This window comes from Aulonocara stuartgranti (assembly GCF_965226115.1).
Source record: "Aulonocara stuartgranti genome assembly, chromosome: 1".
In the NCBI taxonomy this organism is placed as follows: Eukaryota; Metazoa; Chordata; class Actinopteri; order Cichliformes; family Cichlidae; genus Aulonocara; species Aulonocara stuartgranti.
Genome location: NC_138939.1, coordinates 23212452 through 23238927, shown reverse-complemented (window position 1 = coordinate 23238927; position 26476 = coordinate 23212452). Strand labels below are relative to the sequence as shown.

At 38.7% G+C, this 26476-nt stretch overlaps 3 protein-coding genes across 3 annotated transcripts in view; 2 read left to right on the top strand and 1 right to left on the bottom strand.

Annotated features, from left to right (window-relative positions):
• LOC309703671 (uncharacterized protein) overlaps positions 1 to 26476 on the top strand; it is a gene marked incomplete at its 5' end in the record, with an annotated part of 204847 nt that overhangs the window by 60633 nt on the left and 117738 nt on the right. The gene's annotated exons all lie outside the window — the stretch shown is intronic.
• dhodh (dihydroorotate dehydrogenase) lies at positions 779 to 8103 on the bottom strand. Its single transcript, XM_082530437.1, is given in 10 exon segments — positions 779 to 1237; positions 1239 to 1287; positions 2234 to 2393; positions 2471 to 2624; positions 2974 to 3087; positions 4086 to 4273; positions 4604 to 4686; positions 6979 to 7178; positions 7261 to 7473; positions 7999 to 8103. Coding segments are annotated over 10 exon segments (1284 nt in total). The 5' UTR covers positions 8065 to 8103; the 3' UTR covers positions 779 to 1180.
• pkd1l3 (polycystic kidney disease 1-like 3) lies at positions 10206 to 25081 on the top strand. Its single transcript, XM_082543275.1, has 23 exons — positions 10206 to 10575; positions 12211 to 12300; positions 12399 to 12424; positions 12519 to 12552; positions 12695 to 12792; positions 12919 to 12981; positions 13631 to 13789; positions 13879 to 13985; positions 14065 to 14188; positions 14278 to 14400; positions 15404 to 15623; positions 15769 to 15950; positions 16054 to 16284; positions 16386 to 16487; positions 19272 to 19450; positions 20023 to 20169; positions 20255 to 20457; positions 21054 to 21241; positions 21438 to 21570; positions 22177 to 22372; positions 22485 to 22713; positions 22922 to 23006; positions 24150 to 25081. Exons 1-23 carry the CDS (start codon positions 10245 to 10247, stop codon positions 24194 to 24196), a joined length of 3297 nt encoding a protein of 1098 aa, XP_082399401.1. The 5' UTR covers positions 10206 to 10244; the 3' UTR covers positions 24197 to 25081.

Here is a 26476-nt window from a genome sequence, read left to right as displayed (position 1 = left end):
TTTTTCTACTCCACATGAATTATTCCATTATTAAGACCTTTATATCTCCACATTTATATAAAACATGCCAAAACAATTTATTAAGTCAGTTCCAATCCCCATCACTCTCTCACACACACACACACACACACACACACACACACACACACACACACACACACACACAGCAAAATGTAGTGATGTATTTAATCTACTTGAAGGCTAAAGGCAGGCTGTTAAAGGAAACTGAAAGATGTTTATTCTTTGAGGAGCATCACAGCACTGAAAACAGATTCTAAGATGACGTAAAACTTCATTTTTGTTAGCATGAGAAGTCAACACATTCAGCTTATTGAATCCTCTGGATAGTGATAAACATGGGCTTTCAGTAGTGGTTACCTTTCAGAACACAAGTTGGGTTTTGATCTTTGAAGTGAAAAAGGTACGTTTTACACACTGAATCAGAAATAAGTCTAGAATCTTTCTAATGCGTCACCTGCAAACGTTTCAAAGCACATATTCAGAATACACCAGAACAAAACAAGCGCTCTGAAAATTTATCAGCCCAGCAATTCCTGAATACTGGTCTTTGTGGCTCATTGGTTACTGAATATTTTAGTTTTGCACTTAGAAGTAAAATCACGACATTCTCTGAGCAGGGAAATGAATAACAAAACTATCCGTTTTACTTGGTGCATGTTGTCAGGTTCAGGGCATTCTTCTTTGTAACTTGAAGCTCCACCATGAAACAGTTCAAGTCCTTCAAGGATGCTCCTGTGATGTTTCAGAGCAAAATAAATGACTTGATGGTATCTGAGCCTTTAAAGTCTTTGATTTTATTTTCACACAATACCATTACAAATATGTTTCAAGGTCATATACTCTGCATCACAAACAATGATTTTCTTCACACTGAAGAAAAGTTTGCATCATTAAAAATCAGTTGTGGGGCTTGAAAGGTTTAGGCCTGCATGTGAGAAACACCAACTGCTGTTACACTGTAACAAAGTCTGAATGTCTGAAATCAAGGTACAGATCTCAGGTTCTTAATACTTACGACAACATAAAACACTGATCATTACTCACTTACTGGTTTTTACTGTGATTTCAGACCATAATGTGTACTCCACCCTGGAAATTAAGATGGACGGATAATAAATACTCCGGATTCACCCCAGTTCAGGAGCCACGGCTGGCTACGTTAGCAATCCCCCATCTCCCGATGTGGGCTCTGCTTAGGAGTCGACTCATCTGCTCTGCCTGTGATCAGCTCCAACTGCCTCGGACACACTGCTGAAACCCTGATCTCTGTGGAAGCAGACACAGCAGTGTAGGTTATAAGTATTTGTCCTGAGAAGCAAAAGGACCGGAATAAACTGATGGAAGCCTGTGCTCCAAATTTGTATCCCGTAATAACATAAGATTTTAGGCACAGCTGTTTCATGCCTTGCTGAGGTGTGCCAACAAAGGTACTGATAAAACTGAGGAGTGATACAGTCTGGTTAAATGGTTGCTGTATGCATGTACAAAAGTTCTTCTGAAAATGCAATGAAAGGGAAGTTTTTGGGGGCTGGTGATTGCTGCTGTCTCAGACTTTAAACAATCATATATAAATAAGGATCCTCCGACCTAGCAGCTAAATATCGGTATATCACATCAGCCTGGCTACATAGTAGAGTAGTTAGTGGGCAAAAAAAGATGTCATCTACTGGCTGCTGTATGTCTGTTATCATGTTAACACACCTTTACACTGGCTTTAAAAAAGGGGGGGGATGAAGAGGTTTTAAAACACACAGGGAGGAGTGAACGATAAAGTATCGCCAAACTCTTATTTCAACATGGATATTGGCTAAAGAGTTTAAACCTTTAGCAAAACTTATAGTATGAATACAATCTTCATTGGTGTTAATACAGAACACACAAGTTTGTGTTTCTTCATACTACAACCATTCCTGGAGCTTTAACATCTTCAGATTTTTTATTTTTCCTTCTATGTTCACCTTCAAACTAAGTGAAGTTGTACTTGAAGCCTCTATTCTGTTTCTACAAGCTTGCATATCAGCCCAGACAGTCACAATTCTTGTGTCCCTACACTAAAATTAAAATTTATAAACAGTAGGAACAACATCCAATAGTTCTAAGAAAAATGCGTCCTAAACAAGAACAACTCTTAAAATAAACTATTAAAAACACCAGAAAAATTCTTAAACCTTTCACTTGAGAACTCGGCCTTAATGGTTATTTTCATACTCACTTAAGAAGCTGTTCCAGTTCTCGCTTTATCTTTATCACTACAGGTGGACCCTGATAGGTCAAAGCAGTGTAGAGCTGAACCAATGATGCACCAGCACGGATCTTATCCATTGCATCCTGCCCACTAGCAACACCGCCAATCCCAATAATTGGTATTTTACCTACAATAATAACAACATACAGGAAATTTACTTTATATGCACAGTCGATACTGAGGGAGATGGACATAACTCCGTACCTTTGGTGAGGTTGTACATCTCTCTGACAGTTGTAGTAGAGAGGTCTCTGAGAGGTTCTCCACTCAGCCCTCCAACCTCAGACTTATTTGGGTCCTGAAGTGTCTCTGGCCTTGACACAGTGGTGTTAGACACCATTAAACCATCCACTCCCAGCTGGAAACACAGAGCATAAGCAGAGATAGAAAGTAGGTGTCACAGGTGGCGGCACCTACAGCAGCAGAACTGATGTATGTATGCGAGTGACCTCTGATGTGAAATACTCAGTGACAAAGAAAGAGACAAAGTGTGATTCGCTTTCTGTTCCGTCCTCAATGTCACATCTACTAAAGTGCAACTCCTCACCGCTCCAATGAGCACAAAAACCTACTGAAGTAGTGACAAGGTTACCCGAGCACAGAGGAGGAAGGGAGCCATGTGAAGCTTTACGCAGAGTTAAGGCTGTTTTTTTTTTTTAGTTTTTAGATAAAGCATGTTTTACTTTAGACATAACAATGATTCCCACCTCAGTGACGACATCAGCAATGTCTTGTTTGTCTTGGGCAGTTAGGTCAGGAGCAATCTTCACCAGGACGGGAGGTTTACGCTGTTCCTGCAGGGCATCACGTTCTTTCTGCACCTGAGCAGATAGTGCAAGTGATGAGGTAGAGAGACTAGTTAGAAAGATGGTTTACTGTGGCATAAGATCTAAAGCCTTGGAAATAGGAAGGGCTAAAAATACAGCCTATGGTTCAAGAACTGATGTACAGAAAAGAGACTTTGGAGCTACAGATTTTATTACATTGAATACCTAACATATACCCATCAAATCCACTTGAATGCCTTTCTAATTATTTTCAGTCAACCTAACGGGGAGTTTATAAAAATGCCTTTTTTAAAATTCCATTCTTACCCATCACTACCCAATCTGAACCAGTGAAGCCAATGAGTACTCAAATTGGTGCTGATGGGGCATGAAGCTTTTATCACAGATGTCGCAGTTCTGTGACATTCATTAACCCTGTCCTTGACTTATTTTCCCCTTTTGCTGCAAGGGAAAACAACATTTGCTTCTCACTGGAGGGGTGTGGGTGGAGGAGGGTGGTGGTGGGTGTGGGGGGGAAATACTACAGCTGGGGAAGCTGTAGAAGTTAAAGCAAAACCAACACGGGAGAAATACTATCGATTATACAAATATCAGCTGAACAAATCACTGTTGAAACCATTTTTCAGTACACAAAGGCAAAATTAGCACATGGCTACAGGTCAGATTCAAAGCATTGTGTTCAAGTTACAAAAAACTACAAACTGTTACGTCAAAAGAGCAGCACATATGACCTAGTGGCATCTAGCAGTGAGGTTGTGGATTATAACTTCAGCCTTGAATAGCATCCTCATCGTCACTTTTCAAGAGTGTAGTCTACAGGTTAGTAAAGATAGACAGGTTATGTTGAAGAATAGAGGTGATCATACCAAATTATCAACTTCAGGCTTGTTAGAACTGCTTCTTAGAAATGTTATTGTCTTATAAACTGTATTACATGGCATGCGTCCATTAATCACTGCACCAATATGCCGGTGAGGATTTGTTTGTGCTTCTCAGTGTTTGCAATTCAATTATCACTTCTGTAGTCCTACTGTGTGCAGAAGCTGGCGAAGCTCAGCCTTGCCCTGTAGATCCCGGAGACCTGGTGTATTAGGGCTGCTAACGTTGACCACCAGGTAGTCGGCCAGCGGGCCCAGCACTTTCACGCCCTCCAGATAATCTGTCCCCGCATCCTGTGACAGCTTGTTCTTCCCCAGGTTGATGCCGAGGGGAAGGCCAGCTATAAACAAACATGCACACACACACAAACAGGAAAGTTCAGAAAACACAGACACAGGTTGCATCATCAGGCACATGACTCAACTGGGGCACAAGCTGCTGACGTGCTAAATGAGATTTAAGTAAGTATGCAGGCGTGATTAAAATACAAGATGAGGAAAGGTCAAGATCATTAAAAACATATTTAACCTTATACATAATTTAATGCTGACATCCCACATCTCAAGCCACCAAAAAAACAAAAGTATGTAAGATCTAAATGAAAGTGAACTATGTAATCTCTGGTGCCACATTTACAGTACTTCAGAGAATACAAAGAGAATCTGCTAACCTTTACTTCGCCCTTGCTGCGTTTCTTCTCTGGCCTTCAGCCTCGTGTGTACTTCTGCCAGACCACAGCTGTTGAATCCATATCTACACACAGAGGGGGTAAAAAAAACCCTGTTAAAACATTGGCTTAAACTCTATGCACGTACCAACAGACAAACTGAAGCTTAACCCTCTCAGGCCCAAATTAAGTTTTTTGTTGCTAATGCACAACCAAGTCCTGCAGTGGTACTTCTGAGTAAAAGAAACTCATAAAATAAGTATGTGGGGTAATCAGGTTGTCAGTTCTTAACTGTTGCAAATCTGCAACGTCTGCCTGGAGAGGGTTAAAATCATGTCTGTCCACACACACACACACACACACACACACACACACACACACACGCACACACACACACACACACACACACACCCTGTTTAGTAAAGAATGTAATTAACTGACCAAATGTCACATACAGTCAAAAAACTATAGGTTTGTTATGGCACGTAATTTTGTACAAGACATGATAATGTGACAGTCAAGCTGACCTTTGACATTTCGACATCATATTAAACATCTTTGAAATCATGAGTGCATGAAATCTCTACCTATGTAAGAAAAACCTATAATCATCTCAGAAACATGTAATTTAATGCAAAAAAATCCAGTGATGAATTACTAATGCTTGTTTGTTGTATATGCTCAGACCTGCAAACATCCAGTGCAAGTATCAGTATAACTAATATCTGGCTTACTTTTTGACATCATTCTACCTTTCTAGTATTTTCTACAAGCAAACATCCTCTGCTTCCGGATTAGGCTGGCAAATGCACTAAAGCAGCGGTCCTCAACCCCTGGGCCTCGGACTGGTACTGGTCAGTGAGTCGTTTGGCACCGGGCCGCGAGAGTTGAGGCTCAGGTGTGAAATGCATGGTTTTCAGGGTTTTTATCGGTTTTCAGCATTATTTTGTTATCGTTTTTATCATTAACTCGGTTTTCCTGGGTCTTTTCACATGTGTTATGAATAAATCTTCTTTTTTTCGGTACTGGTACTAGTTTTATTTTGTTGTATTTATCCAAGACACCTTAAAGGCCGGTCCGTGAAAATATTGTCGGGCATAAACTGGTCTGTGGCGCAAAAAAGGTTGGGGACCGCTGCACTAAAGGATATGAACAGCAGATGTGGCAAAAGTACAGACTTTCTTCGCTTAATTCATTCAGTGAATTAATGTAAGTATCCTCATTGTAAATGCAATTTAATCTCTGCTATGTAACCTAAATGTGAGCATGAGCACCACTGTGGCCCAGTCCAACACAGACCTTTAATTCACCAAATTACTGCAAAACACATCAAATACAGATCCAATATGTGATTCAAATTACACATAAGCTGTAAGTTGTCTGAAAAATAAATACTCAAGTACAGTACAGGTACCTGAAAATTCTACTTAAGTATTTGCACTTTGTTACTTCCCACCTCTGATGTCAGTGTGATGTGCATTTACATAAGAGTTCGACAGGTTACTTACAAGCCAGTGATATTATTTATATTGGCGCTGAGTGTCCTATACTTGCTGCTGTATCGTCCTGAATGACAGGTGTCACTACACAGACAAAACCTCAGCATCAGCACTAATGTAAGTCAAAAAAGCAGAGAAAAGATTTTCTCTTTCCTAGCTGTTGCATCATTGCCCTCTGAATAATTTGGGAAACTCACTGACATGACGGTAAAAACCAACATGAACATACACTCGTGTCTTCGACATGGCTGTGGTGAGGTACACGACTGGCCAAAAACAGCATCAAAAACACAACACCTGTTGTCGTCATCATTGTCGTAAGCGCACGCCAAAAGTGACGTCACACACCAACACTGATGCTGCGGTTTTGGACAATTTACGACACCTACCATTCAGGAGAATACTGCCCACAACCTCAGTGGCAGTGTTGTCTGTGTTTAAACAGTTGCAAATGATCTCTCATATCGCTCATGAACGACATGTTGTCATTTTGAACAACAAAGGACATTTCTGTCACAAGATAAAAGCTGCAATCAGTGCTCGGCAAAGAGATTTAATATATTCTTTATTTATTAAGTCTCACTGAGATTTAAAATCTCTTTTTCAAGAGCAATCCAGCCAAAAGGGCATCAGGAATGACAACAAATAGAACTTAACAAACTTAACAGTTCTACAAAGATGTTCATCCAAAAAATTGTAAAACTCCTTCATAAATCCTGTCGATTACAGACTATTTACAACTAAAGATAAGGTTATTAGACATAAAACACACACAGAACCATGAGCCATCACTTTTTACTTTCAGCTAAGTATGTCAACCTAAAGACATAAAACAGGCCTTTTAAAGCACCAACTGTGGTGCAGCACTTCCAACCTCACCTGTTGATTATTGCATTATCTGCAGTGAGGCGAAACACGCGTGGCTTCGGGTTCCCCTCCTGAGGTTTGGGAGTAACTGTCCCCACCTCAACAAAGCCAAAGCCCAGTTTGTACAAGCCATCAACGGCTTCTCCGTGCTTGTCGAAGCCGGCCGCAATCCCAATCGGGTTTTTGAACTTTAACCCAAGGACGTTGACTTCCTGCAGACAAACAGAACAAACCCTTAGAGAAGTCCAGAAGCGCATGCAACCCACTGAGGAGACAGCCCTGTGACATGCTTACCAATGACGCAGGGTCCTGGTAACGGTTCAGAGGTACCAGACCCAAACCTATCATCTTCACTGCCAGCACATGGGCTGTCTCAGGCCCCACAATCCTCTGCAGCAGGGGCATTAGCTGGTTGGCATAGAAACGCTCATCTCCAGTCACAGTGAGGTAGGAAGCGAACAGGAGGCTACCTGAGCTGATGACCTTCACGGCTTCTTTTAACTTTTTCTGTTGAACGGTGATAAACATCATGTGACCAGACTGCTAAGAGTTCAATACGACTACTCACTCTGTTTACAATGACACAATCTGGGGTTGAATAAACAGACACAATACAAATAAAAGTATGTGTGGTATCAAACACATACCTCACTCATGTGTGTTTTAATACGAAAATGCATTTCAAATGGACAAAAAATAAAGTATTATTAGTAAAAAAATAAAATAAAATAAAAGTTTTACTTTTTGAGGTCAGGTTTGGTCCCTGTCAGTAGTAGATGCAAGATACGCATTAAAAAACTTAAACAGCAGACTTTGTTCAGCTTTCTTAGAGTAAATGCAAATAAACCCAATAACAACTCATTCATTGCATGCCTGTGTTTACGCAGTAAAACGAGAAGAGACGACCTGGAGTGTTTTACAGTAATATTACTTTCAGGCAGAGAAAACGAGCTAGCAAACAGGAGCACAAGTATCGCTGCGACGCTGAAACCCTGCCAGACAAACTCTGTTGTCCACGGTCTCTGACGTTACCTTCAATCCCGCCATAGACGCAGTTTTGCCTTCGCAATAAAGGGCATTGAATGTATTTCCTAACATGTTACACAAACCCACGCGGTGTTAACTTCCGGCACATCATCTCGCGATATTTCAATCATGGGCGGGCGGACAGTGACATTCTCAGATACCACGGGTGATTAAAGTTGACGTGCATTACACTACATTACGTGTGTATTAGATTTAATACAGGTTTTTTTTGGTAATTATTTTTTTAATAGCCTCTATTTTTTATTCAGTCTAGTGTCAGTTGGTTTCCAGAGTGGATTTTCTCATTTCAGTTTAGTTTTTATTGTTGTGAAAAAGTTTAGTATTATTTTTTTAATCTTATTTAATTTTTATGCTTTATTATTGTATGGAGAGCATATGTTGGGGACAAGACTTAGGAAAAGCAGTACAATAAAAACACAGAATTTCTTGAAAGTAGTTCAAGTCTGTTGTACACAAAGTCTTAATAAACATGTTCATCTAAGCCTCATTAGGTGTACTGTAATAAAATTAATACCAGACTAACATGAAATAAAACTCAGGATATTTCCTCATTTTAATTTAATTGAATTGAATTTTAGTTTTCCAAATTCATCAAACTCTTTTGATTTTATATATTTTTTTCAAAAGTCAAATTTTTATTTTTATTTAATTAAGTAATTTTTTTAGTTTAGTATTAGTTAACTATAATGCCTTAGACAGGGAATAGGCAGGGAATTTAAGAAGAGAGACCTGATTAAGTATTAACCTCTTAACCCCTAGTGTATCATATTTGATACATACAGTTTTTGTCAGACTTCTACACCATCAGTGTGATTTTTTTTCCACTGAAAAAAACACAAAAAATTGCACAAAGTCCTCAGGAACTTCTACAGATGTACACTGTTCAGGAAAGCATGTGGTAAAAAAACTGCACAGTACATCACTTTACAGTAGCAGGGTTGTTAAGACAATACTCACCCACAACACAGCCTGTTCACACATTTGCCCTCAGGTAAACTGTACAGAAGGCTGAAATGAATGATTAAAAGACTCTCACTTCTATCCACAGGCCATCAGACTCCTGAATATGTCAGCACAACCCTCTCCCACCCCATCACTACTGTTCACTGCTACTGTAATTATTATATTATATACCACTGAACGACACAGGAAATCATTCCTGCCTGTGGCCATCTCCCTGTACAACGCATCCACTTAACACACTGTTTGCTGCTACAACTACACATGTTTCTTTTCCAACTATTTATTTATAAGTGACTTATGTATGTATGTATGTATGTATATATATGTATATATTGTACTATTCTTAGTTAGCGTATTGTCTGTCTTGTCTTAATGTTGGTTTAAAATGGAGCACTGTAACAAAAAATAATTTCCCCCAGGGATCAATAAAGTATTCTGATTCTGATTCTGATTCTGATATTCTGCTGTTGCTGGGACAGATATATTTCCAGACTAGCTCAAGGCATTTCTTTAAACTCATTTAAATTTTTTTGCATATTTATTACTTATAAGCATAAGTAATAAATTATTTAATAGTAATAAATAATAATAAATCATTAATTAATTAATCATTATCATAAGTAATAAATCATTTTCCTTTGTAAATTTCTTGGATCTTTATTGTTATTTTATTAGAATGCTATAATTGTTTTGTGTGAAGGGAGACTGACAAAATAAGAATTTCACTGTACATTGTAAACCATTGTGTTTATCTCCACTGTGCATATGAGAATGAAACTTCATAACTTCTGGTAACAACAGGGTAATACTGAACAACAGTAGACTACAGGGATCATAACAATGGACAGCTAAAGCAAAAAGAAGACAAAGAAAGAAAAGAAAATGCAAACGACTAATAAGAAGATGCTTCTCACAAAAAGTCAACACGAAGACAGGCAAGCGTTGATTCAAGAATTATTTTGGGGGAAAAATGTCATTGTAATGGAATAAAGTGTTTTTACTGTTAACTGCAAATCAAACAATGGAATTGTCCTTACTCTTAGAAGGTCAGCCTGACTGGCCTTTAATGACACCGAGTGATTCCTTCAGTTTGCATCTTGTTTGAGTGTCTCGGGTGATTTTCCTAATGTATTAAGAACATATGCAGGGTTTCTCCGGAGAAAGCTCTCTGATTTTCATGTGATGGATTGAAGTGACCTTGCTCAGTATCTGTTCCAGCCACAGTTCGAGCAGCACTAAGCGCTCGTGCTCTCCACAGAACAATAACAATGGATACGGTACTCCGGACAGCTGTCTTTGTGTGGATTTCAGCTGGATTTCTGTGTGTAGCTGAAAGAACCGAGAACTGTCCAGGAAACAACTTCACGGCAAACTGTGAATTTGTTTTCAGAAATGTATGTTTCGAGTTTGTTGGAGAACCGAAAACCTATTCCCAGGCTAGGAGCAGCTGTGAAAAGCAAGGAGGAGAGCTCCTGAAGGTGATGAACAACCCAACCAAAATCTTCTTGGACAACATAACTCAAGACTGGAACACCAACTTCAATCACACATGGTGGCTTGAAAAGACAGTTGGAGAGGATAACTGGAAATCCACCGATAGTAAGTAAAATACACAAACACAACATGCATTTTGGTGCCGTAATTTTATTTTCTGTTGCACAGGTTATTGTGCTTTTGTGGCCTGTGAGTTTTCAAGTGAAGGCATGTCTGACAGACGTTGGGAAAGAAGAAAAGAAAAAAGTAATACTTGTCTGTTTGAATTGATCAATCACCAGTGCTTTGGGTTTTTTTGGTTTTTGGGGGGGTTTTTTGGAGGGGGGGGGGGTTGCTAATGGTTTAATCACAATAGTTTTGTTGGCAAGCAATAAGATACTGAATGTCGATTGTCAGTTTAGCCCACTCTGTGAGCAAGTAAGTCCTTCTCTCTCTCACTCAACTTCCCTGTCTGTCTTCACTGCTCCACTATCTAAAAAATCAAAATGCCATAAAAATAATCTTAAAAAAGAGACTGAATGTCTTGTTTGCTTTAAACAACCCTCAAATCTCTTCACTAACTGTGGCAGTGTCATCATGAGTCTCTCACTGAAATACTGCCATTTTCAAATCAACCAGGACCTGAAAGTAAGTTCAGGTCACTATATCGTTAAGAAGAAATAATTATACATTACAATAAATTGACATAAATGTAAGAGAGGTTGATGACGTTTGTGTGCTGAGAAAAGGCTGGGTTTCATTTGAATTTTTGTCATGTCACCAGCACCAATTGAATTTAAATATTTTTGAATATGTTCCCTTGGGTGTGTAAATGCTTTGTTTTGTTTTTGTTTTGTTTTGCTTTTTAAAGAAGATTCATGTCATAAAATAAGACAAACTTGCAGATCACAATAAATAAATTACCCAATAAGATTTCCAACACTATTTGCTTCCTGTGAGGGATTAGGTTAAGGTTTTTTTTACTTTGCGTCTTTATGCGAGGCCTGCTTTGGAGGGTGAGACGAGTCAGGCTTGGTAGAGCCTGAATAAAGCTCGATGAGCTAACCGCAGGTCTTCTGCAGAGGGTTCGAGGATAGCCTGGTTGCATATTGTCCAGCTGTGGGAGAGCGCATATTCTCTTGTCTAGAAGTGAAAGTAGATGTAGACAAGGAATGAAGGTATAAGGAAATCTCTGTGAAATGAAATCCTTCAAAACTAAATGAACACCTGTGCTGATAACTCTTCTCCTTGATTATATATTTTATGCTTTACACCCATGTCTCCAGAATATGGAAATTTGTTTCCACATCTGTAACAAAGAAAACTTTTTGTGTTTCTCAAGCGTTGAGAAAACAGCTTGAAATTTCAAGTTATTAGGTCAAAATGTTTAGATAATAATACAAAATTTTAACTTATGGTGGCAGAAATAAGTTTCCGTACCTGAAGGATTATCTCTACGATGAGATGTTTGCCTCATAAGATTCCCACAACACTACCAGGATCAAAAAGGAAAATCTGCTCCATCCACCTGTGTTATGATCATTCAAATGTGTGTTTTTAATTACATAAAGCAAGAAATGAGAAGACTTTACACATGGCTTTATGTGGCTTCTGGGATCATCTGTTTACATTTTACCTATAGATTATTGATTTGTAAATAATTAACCGTGTATTGACAGTTGCAGCCCTGTTAGTTGTTGTCTCGTTGTTAAACCTTTGTCTCAAAAACTAACCTTTCCTAATGCCATTTCTTTTCAACAGAAAACACCTCATGCACATACATGAAGCTGAATCCTCTCCAGCTCGTAACGTCTGACTGTAAAAAGAAAAGAGGCTTCCTCTGCACCCACAGTACGTGAAGCTTTCTGATCCGAGCTTTAACCTAACCAGATTTGTTTTCATTCTTCATTTGTGCTCTTTCATTCATAACATAACTTTGTGTTTTAAAGGTTTACAGTCTCCCTCAAACACAAAGGTAAGACAAATAAATTTCACAGGCAGTAATAAGCCATGCAAGCCTCCAAGACTCAGCTTTCATATTGTCCACCTTGTTCATGTTTTCTTTGTAGTGTACCGAAATTTCCAGCCATGCAACCAAACTTCGTAAGTTAGAATGCACTTTATTTGTGTCTTCTTATTCAACACCCTAAATGACATAAATCTAGTGTTGTATCGCTTATTTTTTCCCTTTTCTTTTCTTTTTTTTACTGGACCTTGTTAAACATCACATACTCTTTGATTCCAGGGCACAAAAGGGGTCTACTTCCAAACCTTGACGGTTCAACGATCCAAACAATCCTTGAAACAGCTTTGCGTACCTCAAACATTAACGTATTTCTCAAGGTGAGACAAATCATTTTACATATCAACATTTTTTTTTATAAATTATGAGGAGCTTTGAATTACAATTTTTTTTTTTTTATAAAAAAGCACCCCAGAGTTAAAAGCTGTCCCTTGTTTCTGAGACAGGATGCAGACAGAGTACTAAATACGATGGACGTGACACCAAGGGAACCGACAAATAGCAACAGGGTGGGTACCTTTATTTACGAAAGCAAGAACACTTTCATCATTACTGTTTTTAGTTTTGTACTGTTATTTTTTTTAATTGACATTTAGGAATCACTGTACCATACCATCAACTTTAGCAATTTGTTACTACATCCTCCTCCCTTTTTCTGTATTTAAACAACTAAAATATCGATACAAAAAGAATGAAAGAAGAAGAAAGAAAAGAAAGAAAAAAGAAAAAGAAGCAAAACAGAAAAATAAATAAAAAATACAAAGGAAAAAAAAGGCATGTAGGGAGTGTGTTTCTGTTTCCATTAATATAACTTATATTTCCTCTAGTCTTCAAAGGTAAATATCTTCCAAATGTCTCTTGTATTTCTGCATGTATTCCCTTCCAATAAGTTTTAATAACATGACAGTCCCAGAAAATATGATAGTGATTTGCATTTGTATTTCCACAATTTCTCCAGCAAGTGAGAGGGTTACCTTCATAGTGAGATTTTTGGTGAGGTGTAATAAAATATCTTATCAGGTTTTCCACCCAAATTCCCTCCAGCTCTGTGAGCTGCTACATTTCCATTGATATGCCCATATTGTCATCATTACTGTTTTATTCTCATGTTTTTATATTCATGCTGTGCTAAATTCTCCCTCCTTTTTCTTCCAAAAGGAAGCATTCGTGAGTAATTTGTTGAAAAGTGTTGCGTTACTGAACGTCTCATTTGCTTTGAACAACACCGAGACACTCAATCACATCCTCAACTGCAGCAGTGCCATCCTGAGTCTGTCACTGAAAAACTGCGATCTTAAAAACAACCCAAACCCTAAAGTAAGTTCACGTAACTACATCACCAGCAACATAAATGTCTCTGTTATTGTTTCAGCTCTCACACTGGAATGATGTTTTTTCTTCTCCAGGATTTGTTTGGAGATGTCTTTAAGATTTTTGCGAAAGTTGCTAACCTGCTATCAGGAGAGAACGAATTTGTCATGCAATACCCAATGGGCACCATTTATCAGAAAACGTGGGTATTTTGCTTTAAAATGTCACTTGCCTCTGCTTTAAAAACTTTTACATATAAAATTAATTTTCCCCTCCATCAGACAAAAACCTGCTGACATTGGCAATTCAGTGCTGGGTTCAGAAAAAGTTGGCAGTTCCGCTAAGCTCCCTTCAAATTCAGTGCTTGGACCAGTGCTTAATAAGTACAACAACATCATCTCTCAGGTCTGAGTATGTGTGTGTGTTATCATCATTAGTGTTTTTATCTTTGCTGACATCCACAGCCTGTTTAACTGAGCATTTGTCACTATTAGATGACTACGTTCAATGAAAATCCCTATCCATCTGAAGACAACATAACAGGGAGTGTGTGCAGCCTTTCACTTAGTGATGGAAAGCAGGACATTAAGGTGGCAAACCTGACAGAGATGGTGGAGGTACAGCCAACTTACTGCTTACTGTATGAGAACAGCTCAGTCGACATTATTCATTATACAGTGGACATTTTGACATTGCAGTGTCTTGCAGTTGTAGTAGAAAAAGACAGAAAAACAAAAATAAATACACAATTAGACAAAACATAATAAACATGCTGAGATGCTTACGCAGACAATGAAGCCACAAAACAAAACAAACAACATAAAAACGGTTCAAAATAATCACATACAAAGTCCAAAAATTCATAATGTTTAGTCATTTAACTTACATACTGTTTTTCAAGCCTTCATCCTCAGTGTACTCCAAACATGCTGTCTTCCTGAACTCCTCTTTGCCAACACACCTGCCAATATCAAATTTCTCCGCACAGTCAACACACCCAACGCAATTACAAAAGTGACATCACAGCTATAGAAAAATTAAGAAAAAAAATCTAATCGCAAATCTTGTTTTATTGTCAGTTTTGAAAATATCAGTACCGGGAGGTATGAAAGTGCACAATAACCTACTGGAAGCACAAAGGCACAATTACTTAGATGAGATCAATTATATGCGTATGCATCAATAACATGACGTTAATAATTAACTGTTTAAACATCGTGATTAGTGTCAATTATCTTTACTAAAATAACATGATTTAAGGTCATAGTTTTACTTTTTTGTTTTATTTAATTTTTGAATAAGGAATACCAGCAGTTCCTTCATTTGCTAATTGTTTCAAATGTCAGTTGTCACAGGAGGTGACTTTTACATTCTTAGTGTAGCTACAGTTAGAAGAATGGAGGTGTAAGTACAGTAAAGCTTTCAGTGATGCCTGGTTTATAGTTTTAATCGTTTCTAATATGTAACTAGTAAATAACCGATTAAATATGAATCAAGATGGGTCGGTTAATACTAGGAAGCTTGCTTTAAAACAAAAACATCTGAATATTTAATTTTAAAACCCAGACTGAAATAAGATGTTTTTCTTCATGCCACAAATTCTTTCCTTCCTTTCACCAGATCTTTTTGGCTCGTCCAAATGCTGCAGCTCTGATCAACACTACTGTCGTGTTAGAGAAAAACTCAAAATCGGTGACTACACTCAATGTCTCAGACCCTAATGTGACGATCTTCTTCGGCGTGGAGCCCAATGTGAATGTGTCACTGGTTCTCCTCTTGTCTCATGGGTTGCCTCCTAATAACACAAACTACAGCAACAGAACTGTACTGAACCGCACAGGTAGCTGTCAGCAAAGTCAAATTAGGTCACTAGAATGGCCACACCTCGCTCTGGTATTATTTATATGTACTGATCATAGCAAAAACACTTATTTATGCAGTATATTTAAGTTTTGTTTTCGGGGGGTTTTGCTTTTTTGCTTTAGAGGGATTTCGCTGGATGATAACACCAGAGATGTTACAAAAGACTCCTGGGATTTGGTATATTGATACAAGAGTTTCTGATTCTGAATGGCAGCCAGACATGAACCTGAAGATCACCACTTTTATGAGCAAGTGCCTGTACTGGAACACAGACGCAAAGGAATGGCGCACTGAAGGCTGTATGGTATGTTTTCCCCTGGATAAAATCTGATCATTTGGCTCTGCATGCACTATAATATTCTAGCATAGGTGAGTACCAGTCAGTCATGTGTTGTGTTTTTCCTCAGGTGGGGAAAGAAAGCACTCCACACCGAACGCAGTGTCTCTGTAATCACCTCACTATCTTTGGGAGCTCCTTCTTTGTGATGCCAAACTACGTCGACATATCCCGCACTGCAGAGCTGTTTGCCACTGTGAATCAGAACTATGTGGTGCTGGCCCTGCTGTGTGCATTTTTCGGACTCTACCTGATGACACTGCTGTGGGCCTGCTATGCTGACCGGAGGGCACGCACAAGGGTCAGCCTGTCTCCCGCCAGTTTTCATAAATCCAGCCTTTTTTTGCATGTATATTTTCATGTTATTTAACATCACAATGTTGTACGTTTTTGAACCATCAGAGAAAGATGACACTCTTGGAGGACAATCACCCAGCTGCACAGTACAGCTACCTGATCGGCATCCAAACTGGACGCCGCAGAAATGCTGGGACCAGTGCCAATGTAAGTCTTTTTTCCACTGACAGCAGAGATGGGCAGATCAATCAAAATATCATTTCAACTCAGTTTTATTTATATAGTGCCAAATCACAACAACAGTCATCTCAAGGCGCTTAGTATCAATAATACTAATACAAGTGCTGGTATTAGTATTATTGATACTATCACAATAGGATTGATACTTTGCTTGTATCCTCTAAGTTCAGTATGTAGTCCACTGAACTGTGTTAAATATTCTTTTAATGAAAAATATACCTCAAACATGCTCTATTAAAAATCTCTGAAGCCTTTCGTGTTGATGGTCACGTCTTTATTTGTAGCTGATGGCACAATATAGCTTTAGAGACACATCAACATTCCAGGTCGCAGTTTCAAAATACACAAAAAGCTGAGAAGCATTGCTTTGTTGCATTAACTAAGTTTTGTGAAAAGTACAAATCACAGTTTTTAGTGGTCATTAAAATGTGTTTAGAATTTGCAAATTGATGATGACTCATCTGATACATCATGACCCATTGCTTTCCCCTGCAAAGTGTCGATCTTCACAATACTGGCCCTGTATTTACACGGTTTCAGATTGATACCAAAATTTGCAGTATCATGCAGCACTGACAATCACTACCTTACAGACAGGCAGTGGATTCAGTTCAGTTTATAGTGGGAATTTAGTTGATAAAGAACATTTACATTTAAAACAAGTCAATATATTTGTTAAAAAGAAAAAAAAAGCTCCATTTAGGCAAACAAGAAGCAAACACGGCCATCGGAAAAAGGACTATGTAAATATGGGCGCCTCCCTAAAGGATAGGCTCATTTAAATTTTACTACATGTAGAAGACTATAAACCACAATCACTGCGGATAAGAGATGATTACAGAAAACAAACCCGATTCAACGCTCAGACAGGCATCTTAGTGTTGTTTTCAGACAGGATGACATACCTGTCTTTAATGAATAAGACTATTTTACAGCCAACTCACAACTTCCCACTGACACTGGATTACTGGATAGGTTGACAGAGTCACTCACTATAACAACAATACTATGATAACTATAAATGAAGAAGTATGAAAGAAATTCCTAAGGACTACATGTCAAAGAATATTGTTAACTTGTGTTTTCCTAACATTATTTTGTCAAGCACTAATATTATATCTACAAGAAGAGGGAAGGTACTTAAATTAATGGAAGCCGGTTTGAAATTACATATGAAATCCCTCTAGAAACCTCGGTCACCGGTTATGTCAAGTCTTCACAGTTTGTTGCACAAGGCCAAAAATAGTGCGGTCCTTCAAGTACAGGGAGTGCAGAATTATTAGGCAAGTTGTATTTTTGAGGAATAATTTTATTATTGAACAACAACCATGTTCTCAATGAACCCAAAAAACTCATTAATATCAAAGCTGAATGTTTTTGGAAGTAGTTTTTAGTTTGTTTTTAGTTTTAGCTATTTTAGGGGGATATCTGTGTGTGCAGGTGACTATTACTGTGCATAATTATTAGGCAACTTAACAAAAAACAAATATATACCCATTTCAGTTATTTATTTTTACCAGTGAAACCAATATAACATCTCCACATTCACAAATATACATTTCTGACATTCAAAAACAAAACAAAAACAAATCAGCGACCAATATAGCCACCTTTCTTTGCAAGGACACTCAAGAGCCTGCCATCCATGGATTCTGTCAGTGTTTTGATCTGTTCACCATCAACATTGCGTGCAGCAGCAACCACAGCCTCCCAGACACTGTTCAGAGAGGTGTACTGTTTTCCCTCCTTGTAAATCTCACATTTGATGATGGACCACAGGTTCTCAATGGGGCTCAGATCAGGTGAACAAGGTGGCCATGTCATTAGTTTTTCTTCTTTTATACCCTTTCTTGCCAGCCACGCTGTGGAGTACTTGGACGCGTGTGATGGAGCATTGTCCTGCATGAAAATCATGTTTTTCTTGAAGGATGCAGACTTCTTCCTGTACCACTGCTTGAAGAAGGTGTCTTCCAGAAACTGGCAGTAGGACTGGGAGTTGAGCTTGGCTCCATCCTCAACCCGAAAAGGCCCCACAAGCTCATCTTTGATGATACCAGCCCAAACCAGTACTCCACATCCACCTTGCTGGCGTCTGAGTCGGACTGGAGCTCTCTGCCCTTTACCAATCCAGCCACGGGCCCATCCATCTGGCCCATCAAGACTCACTCTCATTTCATCAGTCCATAAAACCTTAGAAAAACCAGTCTTGAGATATTTCTTGGCCCAGTCTTGACGTTTCAGCTTGTGTGTCTTGTTCAGTGGTGGTCGTCTTTCAGCCTTTCTTACCTTGGCCATGTCTCTGAGTATTGCACACCTTGTGCTTTTGGGCACTCCAGTGATGTTGCAGCTCTGAAATATGGCCAAACTGGTGGCAAGTGGCACCTTGGCAACTGCACGCTTGACTTTTCTCAGTTCATGGGCAGTTATTTGGCGCCTTGGTTTTTCCACACGCTTCTTGCGACCCTGTTAACTATTTTGAATGAAACGCTTGATTGTTCGAGGACGTTGCCTAATAATTATGCACACCTGATATAGGGTGTTGATGTCATTAGACCACACCCCTTCTCATTACAGAGACGCACATCACCTAATATGCTTAATTGGTAGTAGGCTTTCGAGCCTATACAGCTTGCAGTAAGACAACATGCATGAAGAGGATGATGTGGACAAAATACTCATTTGCCTAATAATTCTGCACTCCCTGTATATACAGTCTGGGTCACTTCACCGGTACGCTGTGCTCTCCCGCAGGTCACAGTGAAGCTGATTGGCTCAGAAGCAGAGAGTAACGTACACACTCTCACAGACCCAGAGAAGCCAGTGTTTGAGAGAGGATCTGTTGATTATTTCGTGCTGACCACACCCTTCCCACTGGGTGAAGTGCAGACCATCAGGCTGCAGCACGACAACTCTGGAGGTCATCCATCGTGGTAAGGACATGAGCAGCAAAAAGTAGATCGTTTGGCGTTACGTCAGATCAGGATGAAGTGCTTTTCATCAGAAATGAGAATGTTTTCTCTCATACGTGTTGAAAAGTTGGCAACTATTTAAAGACTACTATACTACACAGACAGCTGTGTGTTTTTTTTATACTTGGATTGATTTGGTATTATACAGGTAAGGGACTAGTCAAAAGGGACTAGTGCATTAAGGTGCTTAAAAATGCCTTTAAATACCTTCCTGATGGGTTTATTTATTCGTTTCAAGTCTCCTTTAATGCAATATAATGCTCATTTTGTTAACTGTGACTCTATTTAGAGTAAAATAGATGATAAAGCAAGGTATGATTTACAGTGTGGCTATGAATATATAGATTTGGGTTCTACTAATGACGTCTGGTGAGTGTTTCTTTCACATGGTATGGCGAGTTAAATAACTGAATTCTTTTTTTTCTGTTTTGGTGCTCCTAGTTTGCAATGTTGCTTTTTATTTCCATGATTTTAATTCCTTAGGTAAATGTTAAATGTGTCATCTTTCATTTCTGTATATTTTTTCTTTAAAGGTACATAAACAAAATGACTGTACAGGACCTCCAAACGCGACACATGTGGCACTTCTTTTGTGAATGCTGGCTGAGTTCTGAGCGCGGAGACGGCATGACCAAAAAAACCTTCAATGCTGCAAAAGTCAACGAGGTTGCCAGCTTCAGGTTAGAGTCCCTTTACACTGCTGAAAATAAATTGCTCATCACATCGCTTAAATTAAGTGATTATTTATTCTCCGTCCTCTCTCAGGAACATTTTCCAGACCAGGACATCGACTGGTTTTAGAGACGAACACATCTGGGTGTCCATCGTGGATCCTCCCTCACGCAGCCCGTTCACACGTGCCCAGAGGGTTTCTTGCTGCATGTGCCTTCTGCTCTGTACCATGGCCATCAACATCGCCTTCTGGAACATCCCTGTGGATCCAAACTCAACAGTACTCTTTTCAATTGGTGATTACAAAGTCTTAGATTATTGTTTGATTACTGATTACATCTGTTTCTTAGCATCAAACAACAAAGTTTAATTCAGGAGGGGAACCTGCTCTTTGTGCTAATATTAGCAGTGTTTGGATAAGGATTACTGCTCACAAGCGATTGTATCTAGGAGCAAGGCTGCATGCCGAAGGTGAACATGACTGGTTCTTAATAATTACCTACAACACATTTGCATCCAGATGTGCACCAAACTCAGAACCTTACTAACTCCACCTGGCCAAACACTGTTAAAACTGGTGCTTTCTTAGCAGATCTACGTGTTATTGAGTTTTTACATTCTGCACTTGGATCTTCTGTTGATGTGACCTTTAGTCACACCTTTCTATTGTATGGATAGATATTCAATATTCAAACTGAAATAATGTAAAGTTGATTCCACGAGGTCAGAGAGCAAACAGTCGCACACAGCTTTCTGTTAAAATCAACTGAGAAAGAACCCTGCAGTAAAACATTGCATTACTGTTTGCAGCTGTTTATTTGGGTGTTATTAGCTGGAGCTGTATTAGTTGCTTCACATCATCATCACCGTGTCCTTTGTTGTGTCTGTCCAGGTTCAATGAAGATGACCTGGCAGGACCTCATGGTGGGCGTGCAGTCCGGTCTCCTCATGTTCCCAATCAACATCCTCATCATCACAATCTTTCGAAGCATCAAACCTCGCATAGTTCCAAAATCTAAAAAAGCTGACCCTGAGGAGAACGTGAAACCCCCCATACTCAACATACCGACTGTGCTGAGGGTGCGTTACATGTTTATATTTGTCAGATGACCCGTACTCATCACAGAACCTGCAAGCCTGAGATGTTTTTTGAATATAGTCCATGTCATAGTCCGTGTAGCTCTGGTTTCTCCTTTACTATTACATACTTATCTATGCAGTGAAACAGTGCACCGCTCATGTATAATTTAGTACTTGTTGTTCTTCCCTGCAACAGGATGTAGAGCAGATCATTTCTTTGGCGAGCAAGAGCCCAAGAAACAAGATGTTAGAGATGCACAGACTGGAGTCCGTTGTTGATCTCTTCTCGGCCTTGGACAGGTTGAATGAATTAATTCAGCACATGCAAGGTAGTTTTATTTCATTCACTTTAATCTCAGCAAAAGAAAGAAAAAAGAGACAGATAAAATGTTTATAATATACTCAAATTAACATGAATACACATAAGCAACATACTATTAGTGATCTTAAACTAATAAAAGAGTACATAAGATGCATAAGCTTATGAATACAGCAGTTTGTTGCTACTCTAACTGAGAAGAACCAATAAGACGGCTAGTGAACGCTTATTTCCTTGCTCTCACCCCATCAACAGTTATTTCAAACAATCTAAAAACTATCTCAAAGACCTATCTCAAAGAAACAACAGTGCTGAGAAACATGACGCTTGTATTTAAGGCTTATTTTCTTTTTTTTTTATGTTGTCAGGAAAAAAACATCAATACCATCAGACGTGTCTTTTAAAGATTTCCATGTAGCACACTGCTAGGACCTATTTCTTTCTATTCAAATTGAGTTTTAGGCAAATAACTTCTCCTCTGTCTGATCAGGCCAAGCAGCAGCACTTTTCTGCCTTGTGTAGTGTGACAGTAGTGTTACCTTTCTTCTCAGAAAGAGGTAACTTCAAGAGAAATGTAACTACCTTATGTATATGTTTGAATATAAATCTTTCTCAGGAGAGAGTGAGAGCGACCATCACTTGGTGTACTGCAGCAAGTTTCTCCTAGCTAGTCTCTGTCATCTCCTGATGTGCCTGGAGAAACTGGATTTCAGATACTTTGCGACTCTAGACCAGTACCAGCAGGCCCTCAACTACACCAACGCACTGGTTCACAAGACTGAGATGGTCTTCAGCAGCCACTTGGCCTACTGGTCAGTACTCCAACTGCCAGTGAGACAAAAATATTTGCAGAGCTATTTGTGCTATTATACTGAACTGGTACGTCATGCGTGTGTTTTTTCTGTCCATCTCGTCCCAACCCAGCCCACCTCCTGCGAAGAAGCCAAAGAAGAAGGCAACGACCATCCTGGGCTGTTGGCTGCCATGGTGGTTTGTGTTTGTAGGCTGGTTCCTGTTGCTGTCCATCAGCGGCATTTCAACTTTCTTCACCTTGTTGTATGGCTTTCAGTACGGCAAGGAGAAGTCCATCAAGTGGGTCATGTCTCTGGGCCTCTCCCTTTTCGAAAGCATCTTTATTCTGCAGCCTCTAAAGGTGGGTAAAATAAATCCTTTTTTTTTTAAAGTCAATTCGCTTGGCTGATAATCTGAAGTGTTTCCTGCATGTCACACTCTGAGATGATGTATGTATTTGAAGATACTTGGGTTTCTACAGAATGTTATAGTTTGTTTCTGTTTTTGAAATTTCTGCAAACGTGTATGCAACACTATTCGTTTCTTGTGCGGTCTGCTTTTTCTCACAGGTGATAGGCGTTGCTGTGATTTTCGCCCTGCTGCTCAAACCTGTAGCTGTAGACGAGAGTGAAGAAGTTGAGCAAGTCCTGTTAGGTAAGAAAACTTGTTCTGTAGTCTCTGTGCAGCCAGAACAGGTCAGTGCAAAGCTTTAAGTATATACTGTGATGTGATGTTTTTGTTGAATAATTTTTTTATATTTACAAAAAAGTACCCATTTTTTCTCTTTTATAAATATTTTTATAATATTTTATAGATATTTACTATAGATATTAAAATTAAATAAACATTTTTTTCTTTGATAATAATCATTAGTAGTATTAGTAATAACAAGTCACTTTTGTTACTCTCTTTAATGACCTCTTTGTGCTACTTGTGACGTTTTTCTCAGCAGCGTATAATCAGTATCTTTTCTTTTTGGAGTACTTTTTTTAAAATAAAAAAAATTAGAAAGCCTTATTGTCACCGTACTAAAATATAATGATGTTAGGAGAGCTGCTATTGTTTAGTGCATTAAAGTTCTTAACATATTGTCCACTATAACACTATGCATCTGTGTATGTATCAGTCTTATACAACTGAATGTAAACAATTAGATTCATGAATATATATAAAAATTAGTAGATGCAACAAGGATGCATTTGTTGCAAAAAGCAAAATTGTGGTGGACTGATTTCATTTTACATGTTTGCACTGACTTAGAGTCCAAATGGCCTTGGCATTATGATTCCTGTGGCCTGTAGCTCCTGTCAGAGGACAATGGGTCAGATAGGTGGTCACCAGGCTGTCCTAAAATCAAAAAATATGAAGTTTTCATTAATTCACAGAAAATGAAACAGGTTGGATGAACCTATTTTGCGTGTACATGTAAAAATAATCATTCATATTTCAAATTAGAAGAATTTATTTACCAACATGCAAAGATTATATGGATTCATATTAACCTGAGATAGTGTCTAAATATTATTCAACACACAGGAAAGATTTACTGCAACCGTCTCATTCATATTTCACGAAGCAGACCAAGGAAGCCTTTTCCCCTTTTTTCAGCTTGGCTGCCGAGAGCTCTGATGTAATCATGCAGATCACACACACCCAAAATTTTGTTGACTGCGATAAAGGACTGACCCTTTTCTTTTCCTGTTACCTTTCTCTCGTGCATCTGTGTATCCATGTACCCTTTGCGGAGCTTAAGATAAGTGCTTTGAGTCTTACAGTTGTGTCTTCTCCATTTAACAGAGCAACAGGAAAAGTGCAGACAGTACAGCGGCAGGGACACAATGTGAGGTTACTGCATTTGACGACATGAGCTGACTCCTCTGACATGCACAGCTGCGACACATGCCCCGCCCCCCGCTTCTTAGGAAATCTTTTGCACTTATTGTAAGTTTTACTTTCTGGATATAGAGTTGCATTACACGTCATGGTGTTTTGTATGTGTACAGAGGTTCCAGTGCCTATGAGAATCTTTTTGAAGTTGTGAGTCATAATAATGGGCAATTAAATAACTGTTCTTGTATGTGAAATTCACCAGGATTACGTATGAGAAAAAGAGATTTTTTTTCCTTTTTAAAAAAACAGTTGATACATTCATTTAATGCTAGTGCAAAACACATATACAGATTCAGACATATGTAAACACGTTAAGAACTATTATCATCGAGTGTGAAAAAAGCTGTCTTTTATCCAATAAAGTAGTGATCCAGGAGAAATAGAAGAGAAATTTCAACAGAAAAAAACCTGCAAAGTAACTTTAACACAGCTTTCTGTTTAAATGCTTCCCTATGATTCTAACGGTTAATAGTTGTAAATGAAGTTGTGTGAAATAGTGCGAAGGTGCTTTTATGTTGCTGCCCATCTGGGAGCTAATGATTAATTGATTACATTTTTCATTTTACTCCTGTCACTGTAATTGATTCTGAAAGTGTGTTTCATGCCTCTTTATCACTCTTGGCTGCATCTTTGAGATTCATTCAGTCCTCAGTTTAAAAGGCTTATGTAACAGATCTCATTCAAGTTTGTGCTTTTGGTTTGGGAATACAAGCTGTTCTTCAGACAGCTGATTGTCCTGTCTTAGATCTTCTGTGCTTAATCACAAATGATTTAAACAATTTATTCACTGGTGTCATACAGTAGTATTATATGTGTGAATTTCAATAAACAGCTCTCTGGTAAAATCTGCAGTTGCTTAGTTGATGTTTAATGTTTAAATGATTTATAAAATTGAACTCAGGTCAAAAAGAGATGTGCTGATCTGTGTATGCATCCCTAGTGAATCCCAGAGATGACCAGCAGCTTACATAACAATTAACAGTCATTGCATTAGTAAAATAATCAGTGCACAAAGACTATCACACCAGATTACCCTGGAAAGCGGAACCAAAAGGTGGTATTTGAGACCTTTGCATGATTACTGCTAAACCTCTTGCAAATTTTGTATGTATGATTTTATAAGTTCAATATAAAAAAAAGAAATTAACTACCTCCCAGCTTTAGTACTTCCCACACACGTTCATCCACATTTTCCCTGGCTGAGGCTCAGGAGGTGGAGCAGATTGTCCACTAAAGGTTGGGAGTTCAGTGGCTGGCTGCTCCAGTCTACATGCCAAAGTATCGTGGGCCAAAACATTGACCCCCAGGTTGCTTCTGATGCGTTCGTCAGAGTGTGAATTGTGAAGTGTTATATAAGAAGCAGTCCACTTACTATTTACAAACACACTCCCGCATTTAGTTTGTTGGGATCTACTCATCTCAACAGCATCCCAACCCTTGGAAACAGAACTCTCGAGTCTTTTTTGGACACCAGTTTAAAAAACAGTCGGCTCAATCACACAGAAAAACACAAATATTATCACAAGTGTGTAAAACGGTGTGACCACAGACTACAAGACTCAAGAAATTCATCTCATACCAATTCAAAACTACAGCAACCTCAAGGCATTTTATATTGTAAAGTAAAGATCCTACAATATTAGATAGAAAACCAACAACAAGCCTATAATTAGGACTAGGCAACAGTGGGGAGGAAGAACTCCCTTTCAACAGGAAGAAACATCCAGGATAACCAGGCTCAGGGAGGGAAAAGAGAAAAGGAAAAAAGGAGATGATAGGGAGACACAGATAAAACAAACTATGAAAGAGAAAACATGAGCTTTAGGAAAAAGTAAAATTTTAAGCCTAATCTCTCCCCCAAATCCAAACTGAGAGCTGGAGTGAGGCCTGATACCTGAAGGCTCTGCCTCTCATCCTACTTTTAGAAACTCAAAGAAAGAACAAAGAGGAGACTGTCCAAAGCCAAATGATCACTAAAACTTAACAGGATGAGTTTTCACATGATTGAGCCGCTCTTAACTCACACCTGTATTGATCACAAGTGTCAAACAGAAAATGAGTCAACTATGACTTGATGCAAGACTATGTTGCGATAACTGAAAGGATCCATTATGTAAAGAGGTTAGTTTCACATTAACTTAAATCACAGTATGTTTTACATAATTGAAAAAATTATTTCCCTTTCAGAGCTTTCCCTTAATATTAGCGACCTCTGCTGGTTACCATTGAGCATT